At 35.2% G+C, this 22,818-nt stretch overlaps 1 protein-coding gene across 1 annotated transcript in view; it reads left to right on the top strand.

Moving 5' to 3' along the window:
* Window positions 1-19,687: 19,687 nt before the first annotated feature.
* Window positions 19,688-22,818, top strand: part of SI (sucrase-isomaltase) — a 96,460-nt gene continuing 93,329 nt past the window's right edge. The window contains exons 1-2 of the mRNA XM_032836045.1: window positions 19,688-19,762; window positions 22,516-22,633. Coding sequence (XP_032691936.1) covers window positions 22,516-22,633 — 118 coding nt within the window. The 5' untranslated portion in view covers window positions 19,688-19,762. The remainder of the gene's footprint in view (window positions 19,763-22,515; window positions 22,634-22,818) is intronic.

The raw sequence follows: 22,818 nt of genomic DNA, 5'->3' as shown, positions 1-22,818 counted from the left end.
AGGAACCATCTTTCAGCTGACTATTCAAGTACATGCAACAGAAAACAGCACTGGAGGTGCTTCTTGGGGAGTGTAACCAATGTCATTGCCAATTGATTCTCTTCAAGTGGAGAATTTAGTGAGGCATTGATACTCTGAGAATGTATACAGTTTTTTTTCAATTTAGTAAATACAGAGAGTATCCTATTTTAAGACAGAAAATGTAGTCCTGATAATATGTACTAAAGTCAATTTTCTGTTTGTAAATGATTTCTGTTTCCAGACAGCTAAACCATTTTAAAAGACCCCAAATGACATTTTGTTTTTTTAGATTCAATACTTTTATTACTGGGATTTTGTACATATTCACATTTGAAAACACAATTGTTTTACTGAAATTCATTGAGCGTCAGATTGAGGGAAATCTTTGCAACTTTGATCACACCTAAGGGTATCCTGATTATAGGAAACTTATACTTTGTTGTAACTAATAAGAGAACTTTTTTTTTTCCATTTTCCACTATTTTTATTTAAAAGAGTGAGTAAAATTTAAGAAAATACCCAAATGTAGTAGTTGCACAAACATGGCTTTACCAACAGAAATAACAATGCTGCTCAAACTAAATTGAAAGTTATTGTCCAGTAGCATTTGGTATCTCAGTTTATGCTCTGCCTGTGGGAGGTCACATGGCTCAGCCGAGTTTGCAGAGGGGAAGAATGTGTGTTCTGGACCACCCAGAGGGGAGCAGAATGAGGCTTCTCTCTGAAGTGGAGGTCTGGGTGCAGTTTGCTTTCCACTAAATCTCAAAAAAGCTGCCAAAATCTGCAAAAGAAAACCTCCAGAGAACAAAAGCCTGAAAAACCGGTTTCCACAGAGGTCAGCCCCTTGAGCAGGAGGACTCAAACCCAGGCAAGACTGACTGAAAAACAACGAGGCAGACCCCTCCCCCAGAAAGCTAGTGAAAAGAATGAGAAGACAACAAACAGGGTCTCCATAAAACTGTAAAACCCCGTTACTGAATTGCTGTATGAGTTCTAGTAGCTTGGGGGTGGAGTCTTTTGGGTTTTCCATATAAAGAATCATGTTATCTGCAAAGAGAGAGAGTTTGACTTCTTCCTTACCAATTTGGATACATTTTATTTCTCTTTGTTATCTGATTGCTGTTGCTAGGACTTCTAATACTATGTTGAACAAGAGTGGTGAGAGTGGGCATCCTTGTCATGTTCCTGATCTCAATGGGAAGGCTGCAAGCTTTTTCCCATTGAGGATGTTATTTGCTGTGGGTCTTTCATAGATAGATTTTATGAAGTTCAGGAATGTTCCCTCTATCCCTATACTTTGAAGCGTTTTAATCAGGAACAGATGCTGGATTTTGTCAAATGCTTTTTCTGCATCAATTGAGAGGACCATGTGGTTCTTCTCTCTTTTCTTATTAATTTGTTCTATCACATTGATTGATTTGCGAATGTTGAACCATCCTTGTAGCCCAGGAATGAATCCCACCTGGTCATGGTGGATAATCTTTTTAGTGTGCTGTAGGATCCTGTTTGCTAGGATCTTGTTGAGAATCTTAGCATCCATATTCATCAGTGATATTGGTCTGAAATTCTCCTTTTTGGTAGGGTCTTTGCCTGGTTTGGGGATCAGGGTAATGCTGGCTTCATAGAAAGAGTCTGGAAGTTTTCCTTCTGCTTCAATTTTTTGAAACAGCTTCAGGAGAATAGGTGTTATTTCTTCTTTGAAAGTTTGGTAGAATTCCCCAGGGAATCCGTCAGGTCCTGGGCTCTTGTTTTTTGGGAGGTTTTTGATCACTGCTTCATTCTCGTTACTAGATATCGGTCTATTTAGGTTGTCGATTTCTTCCTGGTTCAATTTTGGGAGTTTATAGTTTTCCAGGAATGCATCCATTTCATCTAGGTTGCTTAGCTTATTGGCATATAACTGTTGATAATAACTTCTGATGATTGTTTCTACTTCCTTGGTGTTAGTTGTGATCTTTCCCTTTTCATTCATAATTTTATTAATTTGGGCTTTCTCTCTTTTCTTTTGGATTAGTGTGGCCAATGGTTTGTCGTTCCCTATGTCCCTGCAATTGCACTACTGGGTATTTACCTCAAAGATACAGATGTAGTGAAAAGACGGGTCATCCGTACCCCAAAGTTTATAGCATCAATGGCCACGGTCGCCAAACTGTGGAAAGAACCAAGAAGCCCTTCAACGGACAAATGGATAAGGAAGATGTGGTCCATATACACTATGGAGTATTATGCCTCCATCAGAAAGGATGAATACCCAACTTTTGTAGCAACATGGACGGGACTGGAAGAGATTATGCTGAGTGAAATAAGTCAAGCAGAGAGAGTCAATTATCATATGGTTTCACTTATTTGTGGAGCACAACAAATAGCATGGAGGACATGGGGAGTTAGGAGAAGGGAGTTGGGGGAAATTGGAAGGGGAGGTGAACAAAGAGAGACTATGGACTCTGAAAAACAATCTGAAGGGTTTAAAGAGGTGGGGGGTGGGAGGTTGGGGGAACCAGGTGGTGGGTATTAGAGAGGGCACGGATTGCATGGAGCACTGGGTGTGGTACAAAAACAATGAATACTGTTATGCTGAAAATAAATTTTAAAAAATGAAAAAAATAAAATAAAAAATAAAAATAAATAAAAATTTAAAAAAGATTAAAAAAAATTAAAAAAAAAGAAAAAAAAACTGTAAAACCCCAATATCAGGGTAAAACAATATATTATACTCCAGGTATTGCCCTAAAACCTATATATTTCATAGATTCAACTTATATTTTTAATTTGTTCTCATTATTCTTGTTCTGTTTATTTTTTTAATCTACTTGTCACTACAACTAGAGGTTTAATACAACATATTCCATAATAACTTTTTTTTAAGATTTTATTTATTTATTTGTCAGAGAGAGAGAGAGAAAGTGAGCACAGGCAGACAGAGTGGCAGAGGGAGAAGCAGACTCCCTGCAGAGCAAGGAGCCAGATATGGGACTCGATCCCAGGACACTGGGATCATGACCTGAGCTGAAGGCAGCTGCTTAACCAACTGAGCCACCCAGGTGTCCCCCATAATAACTTTTTAACTTGAACTTTTTTCCTACATATACTGTGTTTTCCTTTTCCTTTCATTTTTTAAAAATATACATATAGATATAAGCTTCAAGGTAATCCTCTTTCCCTAATCAGTACTACCCCTATATACAAACCAGTTTTAATCTTCCTTTATCTCTAGGAAGTTGAGTCCTTTAACAAAGATATCAAGACACACCCAGGAAGACTCAAAATAACCTTCCTCACCCACATGAAGGATTTATAACCACCCTCCCAACTTTTTCTTCTTTCAGTGTTCCTGTGTATTTGTTTTTGTTCTGGTATTATATAAATCTTATACATATACTTGGGGTTCATTTTGTCTGGGTTCTTTTTTTCTTGTCATTTACTTTTATCTATTTTTTTTTTTTTTGTCCGTTTTTGTTTGTATAGCTTATAAATCTTACCTTTGGGGCCCATTCTGGCTGGGACTTCTCTCTTTTCTCTCTCTCTCTCTCTTTTTTTTTTCTTTTTTATTTCTTTTTGGTGGTGACTTCTGATTGCTCAGAAGCATTCCAGATGCACATTGCCTGGATCGTGGTTGCTATATTCAGCTACACATCCCCTCAACCACCTCTCACTAAAATGACTAGGAGGAGGAACACCCAATAGAGGAAAAATTTAGACTCTGCCCTCTCCATCAGAGCTATTGGATATGGACATAAGCAGAATGTCCGAAAGGGAATTGAGGGTAACGATTATCCAAGCAATAACTAGGGTAGAGAAAACCATTAGTGGCTACATGGAATCAATTAGGGCAGAAGTGAAAACCAACTGGGAAGAAGTTAAAAATGCTATCAGTGAAATCCAATCTAATCTAAATTCTCTAACAGCTAGGGTAACTGAGGCAGAAGATAGAATTAGCGATCTAGAGGATAAACTGATAGAGAAAAAGGATCAGGAGAAGGCCTAGAACAAACAGCTTAGAAGCTATGAAAACAGAATTAGGGAAATAAATGATGCCATGAAAACGTTCCAATGTCAGAATTGTTGGGATTCCTGAGGGGGAGGAAAAAGAAAGAAGACTAGAAGATATAATTATATCTACTAGTGGAGAACAAATTCTCCATGAATATTTTCCCATTCTGGGGATGGAACCAGTGTTCCTGTGCTAGAGGCAGAAAGATCACCCCCCAAGTTCAGCAAATCTAGAAAGGCCTTGAGACACTTGATTGTAAGACTGATGGATCATAATTTTAGACAAGAGCTTTTGAGAGCAGCTAGGGAGAAGAGAAACCTTACATACAGAGGAAGGTCCATCAGAATAATGTCAGACCTGTCCACACAAACCTGACAAGCCAGAAAGGGCTGGCAAAACACATTCAGGGCACTAAATGAGAAAAACATGCAGCCAAGAATACTTTATCCAGCAAGACTGACATTAAGAATGGAAGGAGGGATACAGAGCCTCCAAGACTGGGAATGTTTAAAAGAGTATGTGACCACCAAGCCGGCACTACAAGAAATAATAAGGGGGGGGGGTTCTATAAAAGAAGAGACAACCCAGGAGCGTCATAGAACAGAAATTGACAGAGAAAACCTATAGAAACAAGGAATTCACAGGCAACATGATGTCAATAAAAACATATCTTTAAATAATCACTCTCAATGTGAATGGCCTAAATGCTCCCATGAAATGGCACAGGGTTGCAGATAGGATAAAATGATGGGACCCATCCATATGTTGTCTACAAGAGACCCATTTGGAACCTAAGGTTACATCCACACTAAAAGTGAAGGGATGGAGAAGCATCTTTCATGCCAATGGGTCTCAAAAGAAAGCTGACATAGAAATTCTCATATCAGATAAATTAGATTTTAAACTAAAGACTGTAGTCAGAGATAAAGGACACTACATCATTCTTAAAGGGTCTATCCACCAAGAAGATCTAACAATTGTAAATATTTATGTCCCCAATATGGGAGCAACCAATTACATAAGACAACTGTTAATCAAGATAAAGATCATATTGATATGAATAATTTAATAGTAGGGGATCTTAACATGCCACTCTCAGTCATAGACAGATCATCCAAGCAGAAAATAAATAAACAAGAGCATTGAATGACACATTGGGCCAGATGGACCTCATAAATATATACAGAACACTCTACCCTAAAACAACAGAATACTTATTCTTCTCAAGTGCACATGGAACTTTCTCCAGAATAGACCACATACTGGGTCACAAATCAGGGCTCAACTGATACCAAAAGACTGAGAATATTTCCTGCATATTCTCAGACTATAATGCTTTGAAACTGGAACTCAACCACAAGAAAAAGTTTGGAAGTAATTCAAAGACTTGGAATCTAAAGACCACCTTGCTTAAGAATGTTTGGATCAACCATGAAATCAAAGAAGAACTTAAAGAATTCATGGAAACCAATGAGAATGATGACACTTCAGTCCAAAACAATGGGATACAGCAAAGGCGGTCCCAAGTGGGAAATACAGAACCACCCAAGTCTCCCTCAAAAAAGTTGAAAAATCCAGAATACACCAGTTGTCTTTATACCTTCAAGAACTGAAGATTCAACAACAAATTAAGTCAACCCTACACACAAGAAGGGAAATTATCAAGATTAGAGCGAGATCAATGAGATAGTAACTAGAGATATAGTAGAACACATCAATGAAACTAGGAGCTGGTTTTTTGAAAGAATCAATAAGATCGATAAGCCACTGGCCAAACTAATCCAAAAGAAAAGAGAGAGGTTCCAAATTAATAAAATTATGAATGAAAATGGAGAGATCACAACTAACACCAAGGAAATAGAAACAATCATCAAAATTATTATCAACAGTGGTATGCCAATAAGTTAAGCAATCTAGACCAAATGGATGCATTCCAGGAAAAATATAAACTTCCAAAACTGAATCAGGAAGAAATTGACAACCTGAATACACCAATATCTAGTAGTGAGATTGAAGCAGTGATAAAAAACCTCCCAAAAACCAAGAGCCCAGGACCTTATGGATTCCCTGGAGAATTCTACCAGACGTTGAAAGGAGAAACAATACCAATTCTCCTGAAGCTGTTTCAAAAGATAGAAACAGAAGGAAAACTTTCAGACTCTTTTTATGAAGCCAGCGTACCCTGATCCCCAAATCAGGCAAAGACCCCACCAATAAGGAGAATTTCAGACCAATATCCCTGATGAATATGGTTGCCAAGATTCTCAACAAGATCCTAGCTAATAGGATCCAACAGTACATTAAAAAGATTATCCACCATAACCAGGTGGGGTTCATCCCTAGGTTGCAAGGGTGGTTCAACATTTGCAAATCCATCAATGTGACAGAACAAATCAATAAGAGAAGAGAGAAGAACCACATGGTCCTCTCAATTGATGCAGAAAAAGCATTTGACAAAATCCAGCATCCGTTCCTGATTAAAATGCTTCAAAGTATAGGGATAGAGGGAACATTCCTGAACTTCATAAAATCTATCTATGAAAGACCCACAGCAAATATTATCCTCAATGGGAAAAAGCTTGCAGCCTTCCCGTTGAGATCAGGAGCACGACAAGGATGCCCACTCTCACTACTCTTGTTCAACATAGTATTAGAAGTCCTAGCAACAGCAATCAGACAACAAGAATAAATAAAAGATATCCAAATTGGCAATGAAGAAGTCAAACTCTCTCTCTTCACAGATGACATGATACTTTATATGGAAAACTCAAAACTACACACTCAAACAACTAGAACTCATACAGCAATTCAGTAATATGGCAAGATAATAAATCAATGTACAGAAATCGGTTGCTTTCTTATACACTAAAAATGAAAATATAGAAAGGGAACTTAGAGAATCAATTCCATTTACTATAGCACCAAGAACCATAAGATACCTGGGAATAAAACTAACCAAAGAAGTAAAGGATCTGTACTTGAGGAACTACAGAACACTCATAAAAGAAATTGAAGAAGACACAAAAAGATGAAAGAGCATTCCATGCTCACGGATCAGAAGAGTAAGCATTTGTTACAATTCCTATACTGCCTAGAGCCATCTATACTTTCAATGCCATCCCAATCAAAATTCCACTGGCATTTTTCAAAGATCTAGAACAAACAATCCCAAAATATGTATGGAACCAGAAGAGACCCCAAATTGCTAAGGAAACGTTAAAAAAGAAAAACAAAGCTGGAGGCATCATCTTGCCTGATTTCAACCTTTACTACAAAGCTGTGATTACCAGGAGAGCATGGTATTGACACAAAAACAGACATATAGACCAGTGGAACAGATTAGAGAGCCCAGATATGGACCCTCAATTCTATGGTCAAATAATCTTCGACAAAGCAGGAAAAAAATATATACAGAGGAAAAGACAGTCTCTTCATTAAATGGTGCTGGAAAAACTGGATATGTGTAGAAGAATGAAACTCAACCATTTTCTAAAGCATACACAAAGATAAACTCGAAATGGAGAAAAGACCTCAATGTGAGGCAGGAATCTATCAAAATCATAGAGAACATAGGCAGTATCCTCTTTACATCAACTAAAACAATTTCTTTCAAGATATGTCTCCAAAGGCAAAGGAAACAAAAGTGAAAATGAACTTATGGGGCTTCATCAAGATCAAAAGCTTCTGCACAGCAAAGGAAACAGTCAACAAAACAAAGAAGCAACCCACGGAATGGGAGAAGATATTCTCAAAATGACACTACAGACAAAGGGTTGATATCCAAGATCTATAAGGAACTTCTGAAACTCAACACCCTACAACCAGATAATCATGTCAAAAAATGGGAAGAAGACATGAACAAACACTTCTCCAATGAAGACATAAATGGCTAACAGACACATGAAAAAAATGGTCATCATCATTAGCCATCAGGGAAATTAAAATTAAAACCACATTGAGATACCACCTTACACCAGTTAGAATGGCCAAAATCAACAAGACAGTAAACAACAAGACAGTAAACAACAAGAGGATGTGCAGAAAGGGGAACCCTCTTACACCATTGGTGGGAATGCAGCCACTTCAGAAAACACTGTGGAAGTTCCTCAAAAAATTAAAAATCGAGGTACCCTATGACCCTGCAATTGCACTACTGGGTATCTATCCCAAAGATAGAGATATAATGAAAAGAAGGGTCGTCTGTACCCCAATGTTCAAAGCAGCAATGGCCACAGTTGCCAAACTGCAGAAAGAACCAAGATGCCCTTCAATGGACGAATGGATATAGAAGATATGATTCATATATACAATGGAGTATTATGCCTCCATCAGAAAGGATGAATACCCAACTTTTGTATCAACATGGATGGGACTGGAAGAGATTATGCTGAGTGAAATAAGTCAAGCAGAGAAAGCCAATTATCATATGGTTTCACTTATTTGTGGAGCATAAGAAATAACACAGAGGATATGGGGAGATGGAGAGAAGAAGGAAGTTGGAAGAAATTGGAGCGAGAGAGGAACCATGAGAGAATGGACTCTGAGAAACAAACTGAGGGTTTTGAAGGGGAGAGGGATGAGAGGTTGGGTGAGCCTGGTGGTAGGTATTATGGAGGGCACATATTGCATGGGGCACTTCGTGTGGCACATAAAAAATGGATTTTGGAACACTGAAAAAAATAATTTAAATAAATCAAATACAAAGTAATAGACAAAACATTTAATTGGCTACAACTCCAAACACAAAACACCTCAATGTCTTTCCACTACAATTAAAATTACAAAATAAATAGAAAATAACACTCAGTCACTTTCTTATTTTTTTTTTAATATAGAGCATCAGACACCAGAAGTTAAGAGGAGAAAGTATTAAAACAAGAAAATGAAAATCAAGCAAACAAAACCATCTGCAAAATGAAGATTCATCCTTAAATTCTACAGCATTATCATGTCCAATGATAATCAGATCCTATTGTATTTTATTTTCCAATCACTTTTCTTCTCAAATTTCATTGTCATATATTTTGATTTGGATTACTTTCCTAAATTATGATTGGTTTTTGTTTTGAAGGTTTTTTAAAAAATTAAAAAAAAATTTTACAAATCATGTGTCAGAATTTGCTACAATTACCTAGATTATATAATCTTAGCCACTTACGTGAGAAAAATACATTTTTAATGAATTAAAATAACATGGAAAGAAATTATTTCTTTATGCCTTTCTAAGAAAAGAAGACAAGATAAAAGACACAGAAAGTCACTCTGTATATTTCTTATTTTAAAACATGTTTATATTTAAAAAATGATACTTTGATTGGTTACATTGTAGTTGTGGAACTTGGTTCTTATTCTAAATGGTAAAAGAAAAGTTAAATCAAGTTACAAGTATTCCCCATACTTTTTTTTTCCTAGAATAAGAATAAATAAAACTTGATGGTTCACTTAAGAAGCTTCAAGCATATATGATTTTACCTTATTTTGAAGGTTTCAGTAAAAATATTCAAAGTAAATGTCATAACCATGACAATTTCATCACACTTCCCAGATGTATTAGCAACCTTGCATTAATGAGGGGAATATCGTTTCTCTAAGAATGTAGCACAGTATTGCCAGAAAAAATGATCTCAATACATTTCCTCCTATAAACCTCAACCCTTGATATACTTTCTATTTTATTATTATAGTAGTATGGAGTTTGATGAAAATTAATATGTAGGGAAAAAATGTAGGTTTTAGTCAGCCATGGAGGAAACTGGAAGTTGTTAATTAAGCAAAAGCTCTATGGGAACTAGTGCCAAGGTATGGAAACCTCAACTATAGCTGATGAATTGATGGGATCTCAATGTGGACAAGTCTGAGAGATAATAACTGCAGGCACAGTCATCGAGGGCTCCCACACTTTTTTAAGTTTTACCTCTGGGAACGTGGCCTTTGCGTATTTTGTCCTACTGAAGACCCAAGGTGGAGGGCCTAAAAAACTAAGAGCATGTGTGTGTGAAGTTAACAGTCAAGAAGTACTAAAAGACTGAGACCTTCTCATGGCATTGTAGAATTCTTCCCTTCTCCCTATACATTACCAAAAAGTTAATAAAAGACTGTTTAAATTAGTGTTTTCTTTATTCTAAATACATGACATCCAGCTGTCAAGAAAAAATTATAAGAATTAATAAAAGCCAAAAAATAAATAAAAGTCCAGTTTGAAGAAATAGAGCATGATATTCTCAAATAGAGAATCAGATATGGCAGGAATGTTGGAACTATCAGACCTGGAATATAACAAACATATTAGAAAGCTATGTCTCCAATGGATAAACCTGAAAGCATGCAAAATCATATAGATAATTGTAGAAAAGGAATGGGTAGCCTAAGGAAGAACCATAAATAATTTCTAGAGATGAAAAACACTGTAACAGAATGAAGGATGGCTTCATGGGTTTTTTGATAGGTAGTAAATGGCCCAGGCAAGAATCTCTTAGCTTGAGGGTATCCTAATAGAAACTATACAAACTGAAAAACAAGAAGAGTGTGGGAAAAAAAATAGAACAGGATATTCAAAAAGACTGTAGGAAAACTACAGAGGAATAACATACTCATAATGAAGGAGAAAAAAGAAAGAAAAGAACACAAGAAATATTTCAAACAATAATGGCTAGAGTTTCCCCAAATTAATGTTAGAAACTAAACCATAGATCCAGGAAGGTCATAAAACTGAGTAGAATAAGTTATCAAAAAACCCCACATCCATGAATATCATTTTCCAACTATAGGAAACTAAGAGGAAAAAAGAAACTACACACACACACACACACACACACACACACACATACACATGCTGGAAGAAGCCATGGTTTAAAAACAAATTACTTATATAGAAGCAAAGATAAGAATTACAACCAACTTCTCAGAAACAATGTAAGCAAAAAGAGAGTAGAGTGAAATATTTAAGGTGTTGAAAGTGAAGAAACTGCCAACCTTGAATTTTGTTCCAACCAAAAATTGTTGTTCAAGAGTGAAAGAAAAATGTTTTCTCAGACAAATACAAGTTGAAGTAATATGTTGAAATAGACACAACTTGCAAGAAATGCTAAAAGAAATTCTTTAGAGAGAAAGAAAATAATAAAAATCAAAAACTCAGATCGACATAAATGTTGGTAAGGAATAGGTGAAGGCAAAAAAAAAAAACATTTTTCTTTTCTTTATTTTTTAAAATTTAATTCAAGTTAGTTAACATATAGGATAGTCTTGTTTTTAGGAATAGAGTTCAGTGAATTATCACTTACAAATAACACTCAGTACTTATCCCAACAAATGCCCTCCTCATTGCCCATCATCCATTTAGTCCATTCCCCACCCACCTCCACTGCAGCAAATCTCAATTTGTTCTCTATAGTTAAGAGCCTCTTCCAGTTTGCCTCCATCTCTATTTTATCTTATTTTATTTTTCCTTCCCTTCCCTTATGTTCATCTGTTTTGTTTCTTAAATTCCACATATGATTGAAATCATACAGTATTTGTCTTTCTCTAACTGAATTATTTTGCTTAGCATAGTACACTCTAGTTCCATCCACATTGTTGTAAATGGCAAAATTTCATTCTTTTTGATGGATAAGTAATATCCTATTATACACCTCTTTATCCATTCATCAGTATATGGACAGCCAAATTAGGCTGTTGTTGATAGTGCTGCTATAAATATTGGGGTGCATGAGCCCCTTCAACATTTTTTTAATCCTTTGTATAAATACCTAGTAATGCAATTGCTGGGTCATAGTGTAGTTCTATTTTTAATGTTTTGCAGAATCTCCATAGTGGCTGCACCAGTTTGCATTCCCAACAGTGCAAAAGGGTTCCCCTTTCTCCTCACCCTCACAGACACTTGTTCTTTCCTGAGCTATTTATTTTAGTCATTCTGACAAGTATGAGGCATTATCTCATTGTGGTTTTGGTTTGTATTTCCCTGATGATCAGTGATGTTGAGCATTTTTTCATATGTCTGTTAGCCATTTATATGTCTTCTTTGGAAAAATTTCTGTTCATGTCTTTAGAAAATATTCATGGTATGATCTCAATCCTTTTGTAAGGTTGAGGCCTGATTTGTGACCCAGTATGTGTTCTGTTCTGGAGAATGTTCCACCTACACTTAAAAAAATGGCATTCTTCTGGTTTAGGATGAAATATTCTGAATATATCTATTAAGTCCATCTGGTTCAGTGTGTCATTGAAAGATATTGTTTCCTTGATCTGCTCAGATGATCTGTCCATTGCTGTAAGTAGGGTGTTAAAGTCCCTTACTATTACTGTATTATTATCAATGAGTTTCTTTAAGTTTGTTATTAATTCATTTATATATTTAGCTGCTCCCATGTTGGGAGCATAAATATTTACAATTGTTAGATCTTCTCATTTGATAGACCCCTTTATTATAATATATTTCCCTTCTTCATCTCTTATTATAGTCTTTGGTTTAAAATCTAGTTTGTGTAATATAAGTATGGCTACTCCAGCTTTCCTTTGATGTCCATTAGCATAATAGATGGTCTCCACCTCCCTCATTGTCAATCAGGAGGTGTCTTTGGGTCTAAAATGATTATCTTATAAGAAGCATTCAGTGGGTCTTTTTTTTTTTTTTCTTTTTAAATTCATTCTGATACCTTAGGTCTTAAAAAAATTTTTTTAAAGATTTTATTTATTTATTTGACAGAAAGAGATCACAAGTAGGAAGAGATGCAGGCAAAGAGAGAGGAGGAAGAAAGCTCCCTGCATAGCAGCGAGCTCAGTGTCGGGTCTGACCCAGGACACTGGGATCATGACCTGAGCCAAAGGCAGAGGCTTTAACCCAATGAGCCACCCAGGGGTCCCACCCTATGTCTTTTGATTAGAGCATTTAGTCTATTTACATTCAGAGTAATTATTGATAGATATTAATTTGGTGTCATTTTATTACCTATAATTATCTGTTCCTATAAATTATCTCTTCCCTTTCTAGCCTTTGTTGCTTTTGGTCTCTCTTTCCCACTCAAAAGATCCCCTTTAACATCTCTTGCAGAAGTGATTTAGTGTTCACCAACTCCTTTAGTTTTTGCTTGTGTTGGAAACTCTTTATTTCTCCTTCTATTCTGAGTGACAGCCTTTTAGATAAAGTATTCCTGGCTGCATTTTTTTTTTTTTTCTATTTAGAATGTTGACTATATCCTTCTACCTTCTTCTGGCCTGCCCAGTTTCTGTGGACAGGTCTGATTCTAACCTTATGTGTCTACCCTTGTAGGATAAGGATCTTTTGTCCCTAGCTGCTTTCAGAATTCTCTCTTTATCTTTGTATTTTGCAAGTCACACTATTGTATGTCTTGGTGTTGATTTTGTTGATTATGAGGGGAGTTCTTTATGCTTCTTGGACTTAAATGCCTATTTCCTTCTCCAGACTAGGTAAGTTCTCAGCTATAATCTGTTCAAATAAACCTTCTGCTTCTTTTTCCCACTCTTCTGGGACTCCTATGACACAGATATTGTTGTGCTTTATGGAATTGCTGAATTTCCTAGGTCTATATTCATGATCTAAGAGTTTTCCTTTCTTCTTCTTTTCAGCTTCATTATTTTTCATAATTTTATCTTCTATATCACCTATTTATTCCTCTTCTTCCACCCTCATTTTGATTTCATCCAGTCAGTTTTGCATCTTGGTTATAGCATTTTTAAATTTCACACTAACTAGCTTTTAGGTCTTTTGTCTCTCTAGTGTCTTCTATGCAAGGGTTACTCTGATGTCTTCTACGCCTTTTTTAAGACAAGCTAGTATTCTTACCACTGTTGTTCTAAATTCTTTTTCATATGTATTGTTTATATTTATTTTGAAAAAAACACCTGGCTGTGATTCCTTCTTGATCTTTCTTTTGGGGAGAACTCATCCATCTTGTCATTTTGTCTAGATTTCTGTCTTTTGCATGTTACAAGAGCTTGTTATGTTTCCTGCTCCTGAGAGTAATGCTGTATTGAGAAGAGGTCATATACTGTCCATGGCCTGGTGCTTCAGGAAGTGTTTTTGGCACATGCTGTGTGCATTCTGCCATTGTGTTTTGGTTGCTCTTTCCCACAAGTTATTCATCTATAGAGTTCTTCCTTGCTTGCAGTGGTGAAAGTTGGACTTTTAACTAGGTGGGCTTTAATACATTTGTTAAAATAAGCCTGATTTAAAAAAAAAAAGTTTAAAGCCTTATCCAGAAAAAGAGAAAAGGAAAAGGAACAGAAAAAGCAAACGAACAGACAAAAAACTGTGAACCCGATTCCAAGGAGAAAGAAAGAAAGAAAGAAAGCCTGATCTAAAAAATGAGAAAAAGAAACAAACAAATGAACAAACAACTATAAGCCTGATTCCAAAGAAAAAAGAAAAGAAGGAAAAAAAATATCCTGTTCCTATTTCTACTAGAACTGAAGCTGGTACTTTGGAGCATTCTTTGATTAGTAGACTTGGTACAGGCAGGAGACCTGTATTTTTCCTCTGGGTGAGAGACCCAATGAACTGGCTCACATTCAGACCTGCCCTGGTAAAGATGCCTCTACAGGGAGTCTGGCATTTGGTATAGTGGTTCCAGCCTCTACTGGGGGTGCTGTGTTGCTTGCTGAAATCCTACTGTGCTGGTGGGTGGGGGTGGAAAATGGCATCACCCTGTCCTCTTGTGCCAGGGGAGAGGAACTCACATTTACCGGTGTTTAGGAAACCCTAAAAGAAAACCAAACAACCTCCCCTCCTTTATCTCAGGCTACCATCAGGTCTTTGCTCTCAACCTGTCTGTGCCTGGGCTATTGGCACATTCAGCACCACAGTACTCCTATGATCTATCTCTAGCATGGGGCTGGGATACAAAACTGCAAATCTTAAAGGACTTGGCAAGGCATGGACCTAATCCCCTGGAGGAGAGTCTTGCAGTTTGCACCAGGTGTTGTTCTGACCCAGAAAAGCAGTTGCATGGCCACACAAGTGCCTGGAGTCTATGGTGAAGCACAGTGAAAAGCTATTACCTGGTTATCTACCCTCTGCACACCTCTGTCCCTGCTTTTGAGTAGCAACTCAATGGCACCCATGGGGTTCCTTGTCATTGGAGAGGCAAATACCATCTTCCAAATGTACCACAGGAAGGGAAATTTTCTCTCTCTGGGCAATCCAGGGGATCTCCATGCCACACAGTCCACTCCTATGCCTCTACTCTCCCTCTCCAGAGCAAAACTGCCTGTCTGACTTGACTCTGGCAACTGGTGTGGCCTTCTAAAACCTCAGAATCTGAGCTCCACTGCTTGCAAAAAATTGCTGTAGTCAGTTTCTCTCAATTCCCCAGTCAATGATCTTGGGGCAGTGTTTCTCTTGTGTGATCCCCATGCACTGCTCTCTCTTCCCATCTTCTTTTGCAAAAAGGGCTCCCTTCCCTCTGCAGCACCAGGACCTTTCTCTCCCCCAATTCATATCTCTAAACCTTACAGCTGCTACATTCTCTTCATCTAAATTGTGAAGATTATTCTTTTAATCCTCAGATCAATTTCCTAGTTGTTCAAAATGATTTGCTGTTGATCTAGCTGTGTTTGAGAGACAAGGATATCCAGAGTCTCCCTACTGCTCCACCATTTTAACTCCTCCTCCTTCTCTCATTTTATGGTTCTGAGGAAGGTTAATGATCTAGTGTGGATAAGTAGTTCTTTTCTTGTCTGTTTCAATTATTTAGTTAAACTCTAGTTAGTTAAAATATAGTGTAACATTAGTTTCAGGAATAGAATTCGGTGATTTATCACTTACATGTAACATTCAGTTCTTGTCACAACAAATGCTCTCCTTAAAACCCATCACCCATTTAGCCCATCCCCTCACCCACCTCCCTTCCTTCAACCTTCTGTTCTGTATAGTTAAAAGTCTCCTAAGGCTTGCCTCCCTCTCTCTTTTTTCTCCTATGTTTATCTGTTTTGTTCTTGTATTTCACACTGAGTGAAATCATAGTGTGTTTATCTTTACCTGACTGAGTTATTTTGTTTTGCCTGATAATACATGTTAGCTCCATCCAGGTTATTGCAAATGGTAAGATTTCATTCTTTCTTTTGGCTGAGTAATATCCCATTTCTTCTTTATCTAATCACCAGTAGATGGACATTTGGGTTGTTTCCATAATTTGGCAGTTGGTGATAATGTTGCTATAAACATCAGATTGCATGTATCACTTCGAATCAGTATTTTTGCATCTTTTAGGTAAATACCCAGTAGCACAATTGCTGGGTTACAAGGTAGTTTTATTTTTAACTTTTTGAGGAACTTCCATACTGGTTTCCAGAGTGGATATCAGTTTGCACTCCCACAACAGTGTAAGAGGGTTCCTCTTTCTCTGCATCCTCGCCAACATCTGTTGTTTTCTCTGTTGTTCATTTTAGCCATTTTGACTGGTGTGAGGTTGTGTCTCATTGTGGTTTTGATTTGTATTTTCCTGATAATCAGTGATGTTGAACATCTTTTCATGTGTCTATTAACAATTTGTATGTCTTCTTTGGAAATATGTGTATTTATGTCTTCTGCCGATTTCTTAACTGGATTATTTACTTTTTAGGTATTGAGTTTGATGTTCTTTAGAGATTTGGGGCACTAACCTGTGGAAATTCATAGTGTCTAGCCAGAAAAGATTTAGTAAACACAAGCCCTGGATGAGACTAGTTGAAAAGCAAAGGAGTATCCAGAAAACTGGGCAGTTTATGGTTTCTGGTCCGAAAACAGCCAGATTCTCATTGTGGCTCAGGGCACTCATCCAGGGAGTAAATGCATGACTTAGAAGAAACATTTCTTTGGAGGTCTGGTACTCCCTGTTTGTACTCCCATCATGAGCACAGCTTGTTCTAGTCACAGGATACTCCCTATGCCACTGTCTTGATTATTACAGCTTCACATCCCTTCTTGTTTCTCTTATTCCCTTGTTGTATTGATAACATTCACAATAAAGGTGGAGGCAGAATCTTGCTTAGGACCTTTTGCCACTAGAATATCTGGTCCCCAGACCCTCTCCTTTCTCCTACTAAGGTGTCTGGAGTAATCTTTTCATTTGCCATCTCAGGGTTTGCAGGCCAAGCCTGACACTAACCCTTTACCAGATGTGTCATTTGAAAATATCTTCTCCTATTCTGTCGATTGTTTTTTTGTTTTGCTGATCATTTTCCTTGCTGTGCAGAAGCTCTTATCTTGGAGAAGTCCCAATTGTGTATTTTTACTTTTGTTTTTCTTGCCTCTGGAGACATATCTAGAAAGAAGTTATGTTCAGTGTCAAGGAGGTTATTGTCTGTGTTCTCCTGTAGAGTTTTTATGGTTTCAATTGTCATACTTAGGTTTTTAATACATCTTGAATATGTTTTTGTGTTTGGTATAAGAAAATGGTCCAATTTTATTCTTTTGCATGTTTCTGTCCAGTGTTCCCAACACCACTTGTTGAAGAGACTGACTTTTTCCCATTGGATATTCTTTCCTGCTTTGTCAAAGATAAATTGACCATATAATTGTGGGCTTATTTATTTTTTTCCTCAGTTCCATTGATCTGTGTGTCTGTTTTTATGCCAGTACCATACTGTCTTGATGACTACAGCTTTGTAATATAGCTTGCTGTCCAGAATTGTCATGCCTTAATCTTTGCTTTTCTTTTTCAAGATTGCTTTGCCTATTTAGGGTCTTTTGTGGTTCAGTACTAATTTTAGGATTATTTGCTCTAGCTCTGTGAAATATGCTGTTGGTATTTTGATAGGGATTGTATTAATTGTGAAGATTGCTTTGGATAGTATAGACATTTTAACAATATTTATTCTCCCAGTCCATAAGTGTGGAATTTTTTCCATTTCATTGTGTACCTTCAATTTCTTTGATAAGTGTTTTAGTTTTCAGAGTACATGTCTTTCACCTCTTTGGTTAGATTTATTCCTAGGTATTTTATTGTTTTTGGTGCAATTGTAAATTAGATTGTAAATTATATAACTTTTAAACCAAAGTGGATGTTTGATGTGTATGATTTAACTACCATATGTTCAAAATTCTGAAAGGCACATTACAAAGTCTAAAGAGAGCAATTTCCGTAAAGAGAATAGTTGAACACTAATTTCTTCTGTTTAGTAAAAGTGTCAGTCACTAAGTGTAGTTCAATGTCATTGCTGGTGTTTACAACATTTTTGGTCTATTGCCTACCTAACTCAATTTTTGTTAATTTACTTCATGCCATTTAAAATTTTTATACAGTTTTTATATTAAGTAAAAAAAAAAATTAAAACTCACAATTACTTTTAGGTGAAAGCAATATGTTTTAAGTTGACACATTTTTTTCATTACTATATATAAGTTTGGTATGTGTATAATTAAATACCTTTATATTGCAGTTTTGTCCAAATTTACCTCTAAGTAATTCATGAGTACATTACTTCCTTGATCTTAAAGTTAATGAGTGGAACCAGAGTTAAGGTGGGAGGAGTATGGACCAAAGGGCGCAAAGAAAATTGTTCAAAGCAAAGGCCCGCTCACAGCACCAGACATGGAAACCTGAAAATGAAATAGAAGGCATAAAAATTTCAAATCTTGTAAAGCTTTTTAAATCAAGAGGACAAACACTTCTACACATAAAAGAAAATCTAAAAGATTATTATTAAATATCTAATATCTAAAAGATATTATTAAAACTTGACAGATTTGCAGTTTTAGTTCAAGGAGGTGAGAAACTGGAGTGTTTGATCTCACTCTTAAAAGAGAAAAAAAGGTGGACAAATTGCTAATTAGTTACTTTATTTTGAAGCAATCAGAAAACTTAAATTGCAGGGGAAACATCTAACTTCAGTTTTAGAGTTGATCTCATAATTGCTCTATAGGTAGATATTTCTATTTCCTGTCTGAAAAGCGACTTACTCTTAAAAACATTCACAAATTTGCCTTCAGTTTCTTAGGAATATGTAGTACAGCTGGAAGTTGTACCTAGGTTTCTTCTATAAAATTCTTTGATCTTAAACACTACACTGACTTAAACCAGTAATGTAATTGATACTATAATTTTTACTGTATGAAATGGTGTTTAGTATAATTTTTGATAATTAAATTTGTGTTCTAAATAAATATAAATAAAATGTTGATTTTATTTCTGGATTGCTTTTTTATATATCTCTACTTTTATATTTTATTCTAATGGATTTGCTCAGTTCTTCATCCTTAAAGTTAATAATGAGACACAGGAAATAAATTTTATTTAATCATTATCTTTTATATTATCTTCTATTTTATATCTATCTTATATATCTTCTACTAAATATTATCTTCTAATTGTTAATTCCTGCAAATGTTTTTCAGATTCTAGCTTACCAATGTTTCTACTTTTCAATGACAGTTTTAATGTCACATAATTAGGTAAAACAATTTTCAAACAATGTCTAAATAATGAAAGAAAATTTTGAAGAAAAAAAGACAGAATAAATAAATATTTTTATGTTCTTGGACTAGTTCATAGGTACCAGGAATCAAAGACTATCTGAGGGCAGAATTATTAATTAACTTGGATTTCTAAACAGAAATATTTATGCAACTATTTTCAGGGCTAAGTCTTTTCCCACTGCATGTTTAACAGAAGTTTATTAAATACTGACAGGCTGGTGAAGATGCAATAAAAGTTTATGGGTAACTCAGTATATAGCTGAGATTTTTCATGATCACTGCTTTGGGAGCCTTACCCAACTTTGGTACAACATAGTGAACAGAACAAGCTATGAAATAAGGTAAGTTGATTGATCATATTTCTTCATTTCTTCCATGTTTCCAAATAATTATTTATTATTTTAATTCATGTTAGCAATATTCCTGTTTATCAGCACTTGCTTAAAATAGAAAAGATAACTTTCATTTGCCAGTTTAAACATATATCTCTTGTACTAAAACAGGAGAAAACATTTTTAAATTTTTTTAAGATATGAGAATATTTTCTTTGCCCACCTCTTCATTACAATTTTTGTCAGACTTAGTTGACTCAAATCATCTTTATTTAATTTCTTCATATAGGAAAAAAGATTAAAAAATATTTTGAAATGTACAAGTACTCTAAGTATGAGTTAATGTATTCTATTTAAGAAAATACATATAGGCAGAATAGAATACAACTGTTATAAAACATTTAATCTTTTCTAGCAAATCTTTTAAAGGTCAGTAATCAAGTAACCATCTAATAAACTGTTACTTATTTTGAAAATAAATATATACAAAAAGGATATCTATATATAATTTCCCCAAAAATGTTTTGCTTGAAATTACTGTGGTCAAAAATGTGATCACTGAAATTACCACCTACAGCATATGAACAATTTTAGTACTGATTGTTTATGAGTACTCACATGAGCAATTTAATTTTAATACATTAACTTTGTTCTAATTCTTCAAGATAAAAGAAGGTTTGCTTCATAACAATATGCATTTACACTTTTAGACTTTTCTTAAAAATAGAAAGGCATAATCCTTATTGACTTCTTGATACCAAAGTAAAATAATACTTTGAGTGAGACAAACTTGTTTAAAGTTAAACATTAAATGCAATTGTGTTCTTTCTCACATAACATTGAGCAATTCAGTTTCATTTTCTTAAGGGCTTCATAAATCCCCTGTCATTTTGATTAGATCCAGTTTACATTTAGGTTCTTTAAAGATTAGAGATGCAATAAACAGCTTAATATGTGTAATAGGAAATCATATACTGATTGAATGCTAATCTTTAAACTTTCATTCATAAAGTTTATTTTTTTAAAAAGTGAGCTTGTGCTTACTTGTCAGGCTCTGCACTACTTCTGAATTATATTGCATTAAGAGTATAAAAATTCTGGAGTGCCTAGGTGGCACAGTTGTTTAAGTGTCAGACTCTCGGTTTTGGCTCAAATTGTGATCTCGGGTTGTGAAATTGAGCCCCTTGTGAGGCTCTGAGCTCAGAAGAGGGTGCTTAAGTCTCTCTCTCCCTCTCCCTCTGCCCCTTCCTCCCACTCTCTCTCTCAATAAATAAATAAATCTTAAAAAAATAACAATCCAATTAAGGATATTAACATATATATTAATAAGGACAATAGATATGCTATTTGGTGTGGTAAAATGGAAAAAAAGGATTGATTAACACTGCCTCTAAGAGTGGTAGGAAAGGACTCACCAAGAATATGGCATTTGAACTGGGCATAAATTAGGGCTAACTTAGAAGAGCAAATGTGGAAGGATTGAAGAAAGATTAAATAGCATGTACTTAAGAAGACATGTAACCCAAGAAAGATGTTACAGTGGTGGAGATAGGATGAAGGTATAATTCTGAAAGTATTTTGGAGATAGAACCAACAGGGCTTTTGAGTGATTGAATGTTGTAGAAAGATACAAAAGAGGGAAAGTGTTTAGGTTGGGGCAAGTGTATATATGAACTATCCCAGATAATTACAGGAGAAGGGGTTAATGTGAGAGACCAAAAAAAAAAAAAAAAATTAAGATCAGCAACTTATAATCATTATATTGTACACCTGAAACTAATATTATATTGTATGTTAACTAGAATTTAAATAAAAACTCAAAAAAATGAAATGAGCAATTTATTAAAGCATTTACCATTGAAACTCTAAATTCCTATCTGGGTGTATGCCATTGAATTAAGATTTGTATAAAAATCATAGAATACACAAAGGTGAGGGAAACTTGAAGAGCACAAGAGATGAGAGATATATGGGCAAAACTAAATTAAACAAGAAAAGTTTAAGATAATTACTCGAAGAAATCTTTTCCTAATCTATATTTAGGTATCCTCTGTATGCTAACTCACATAATGTTATGAGAAAATAAATACATATGTTTGATATGAGAGTTTAGTATATCATACTTATATTGTGAGGGAGGAACTTGAAGATGATTTAATTCAAATCTTTTTTTGAAGTGACAACTCCCAAATATATACTATATACCTATATTATTTTTCATAATATTTTATATTTGTATTCTCATATATTTATATTCTTTTCCACAGTATTGTTATAAGAAAGCAGTGTTAGTGTTCGAGGAACAGAATTTAAGGAAGGAAGAACTAGAACTTTTGATTTTGAGATAATAGCTTATTTCCTCTAAGGTTGAAGTTTCTAATGAGCAAAATGCGGATAACATTATCTCTAAAAAAATAGTGAGAGTTAGGGGACACAGGGTAGGTGTCATATTTCTTTTACTTGAGAAAGGTTCTAACATGAGAGAGCAAGGACATCTCCTTGGAGATCTTTTCTTCCCTTTATGTTTCATCTTAGTTACCACAATAATGTGTATCATCAATTCACTCTCTTTATTAAAAATTACATGTGTTGTTTACATTTTGCCAATGTTTATTGTTTTAGATTATAAACAACTGTCTCTAGTTCTGCCTGTGTTTACTTAGGTAAAAAAAGTGGAATGTAAATACTCTTACCATAATGACGGTGGCTTACTGTAGTTATATATTTTACATTTTTAGTGTATATTTCTTTTCTTTCTTTAGATGGCAAAGAAAAAATTTACTGGATTAGAAATCTCTCTGATTGTCCTTTTTGCTATAGTTACTATAATAGCTATTGCCCTAATTGCTGTTTTAGCAACTAAGACACCTGCTGTTGAAGGTAAGTAATGTTAAAAATACTTGCCTGTTATAGTTGAAGTTAAATAAAATTTACTCCATAATAGTTATGGATTTTCAAAAGTAATCTACATGAAATGAAAAATGTGAAGAAAGATTTCAAGTAAGTTACATAATTATCCCAAATCTTTCTATCCATTATATTACAGTTATTTCAATGAAGAGCTG

The sequence above is a fragment of the Lontra canadensis genome, unplaced genomic scaffold (genome assembly GCF_010015895.1).
Source record: "Lontra canadensis isolate GAN:19392208 unplaced genomic scaffold, GSC_riverotter_1.0 scaffold90, whole genome shotgun sequence".
Lineage (NCBI taxonomy): Eukaryota > Metazoa > Chordata > Mammalia > Carnivora > Mustelidae > Lontra > Lontra canadensis.
Note: the sequence above shows the minus strand (reverse complement) of the source record. Positions and strands in the feature narration are given on the sequence as shown.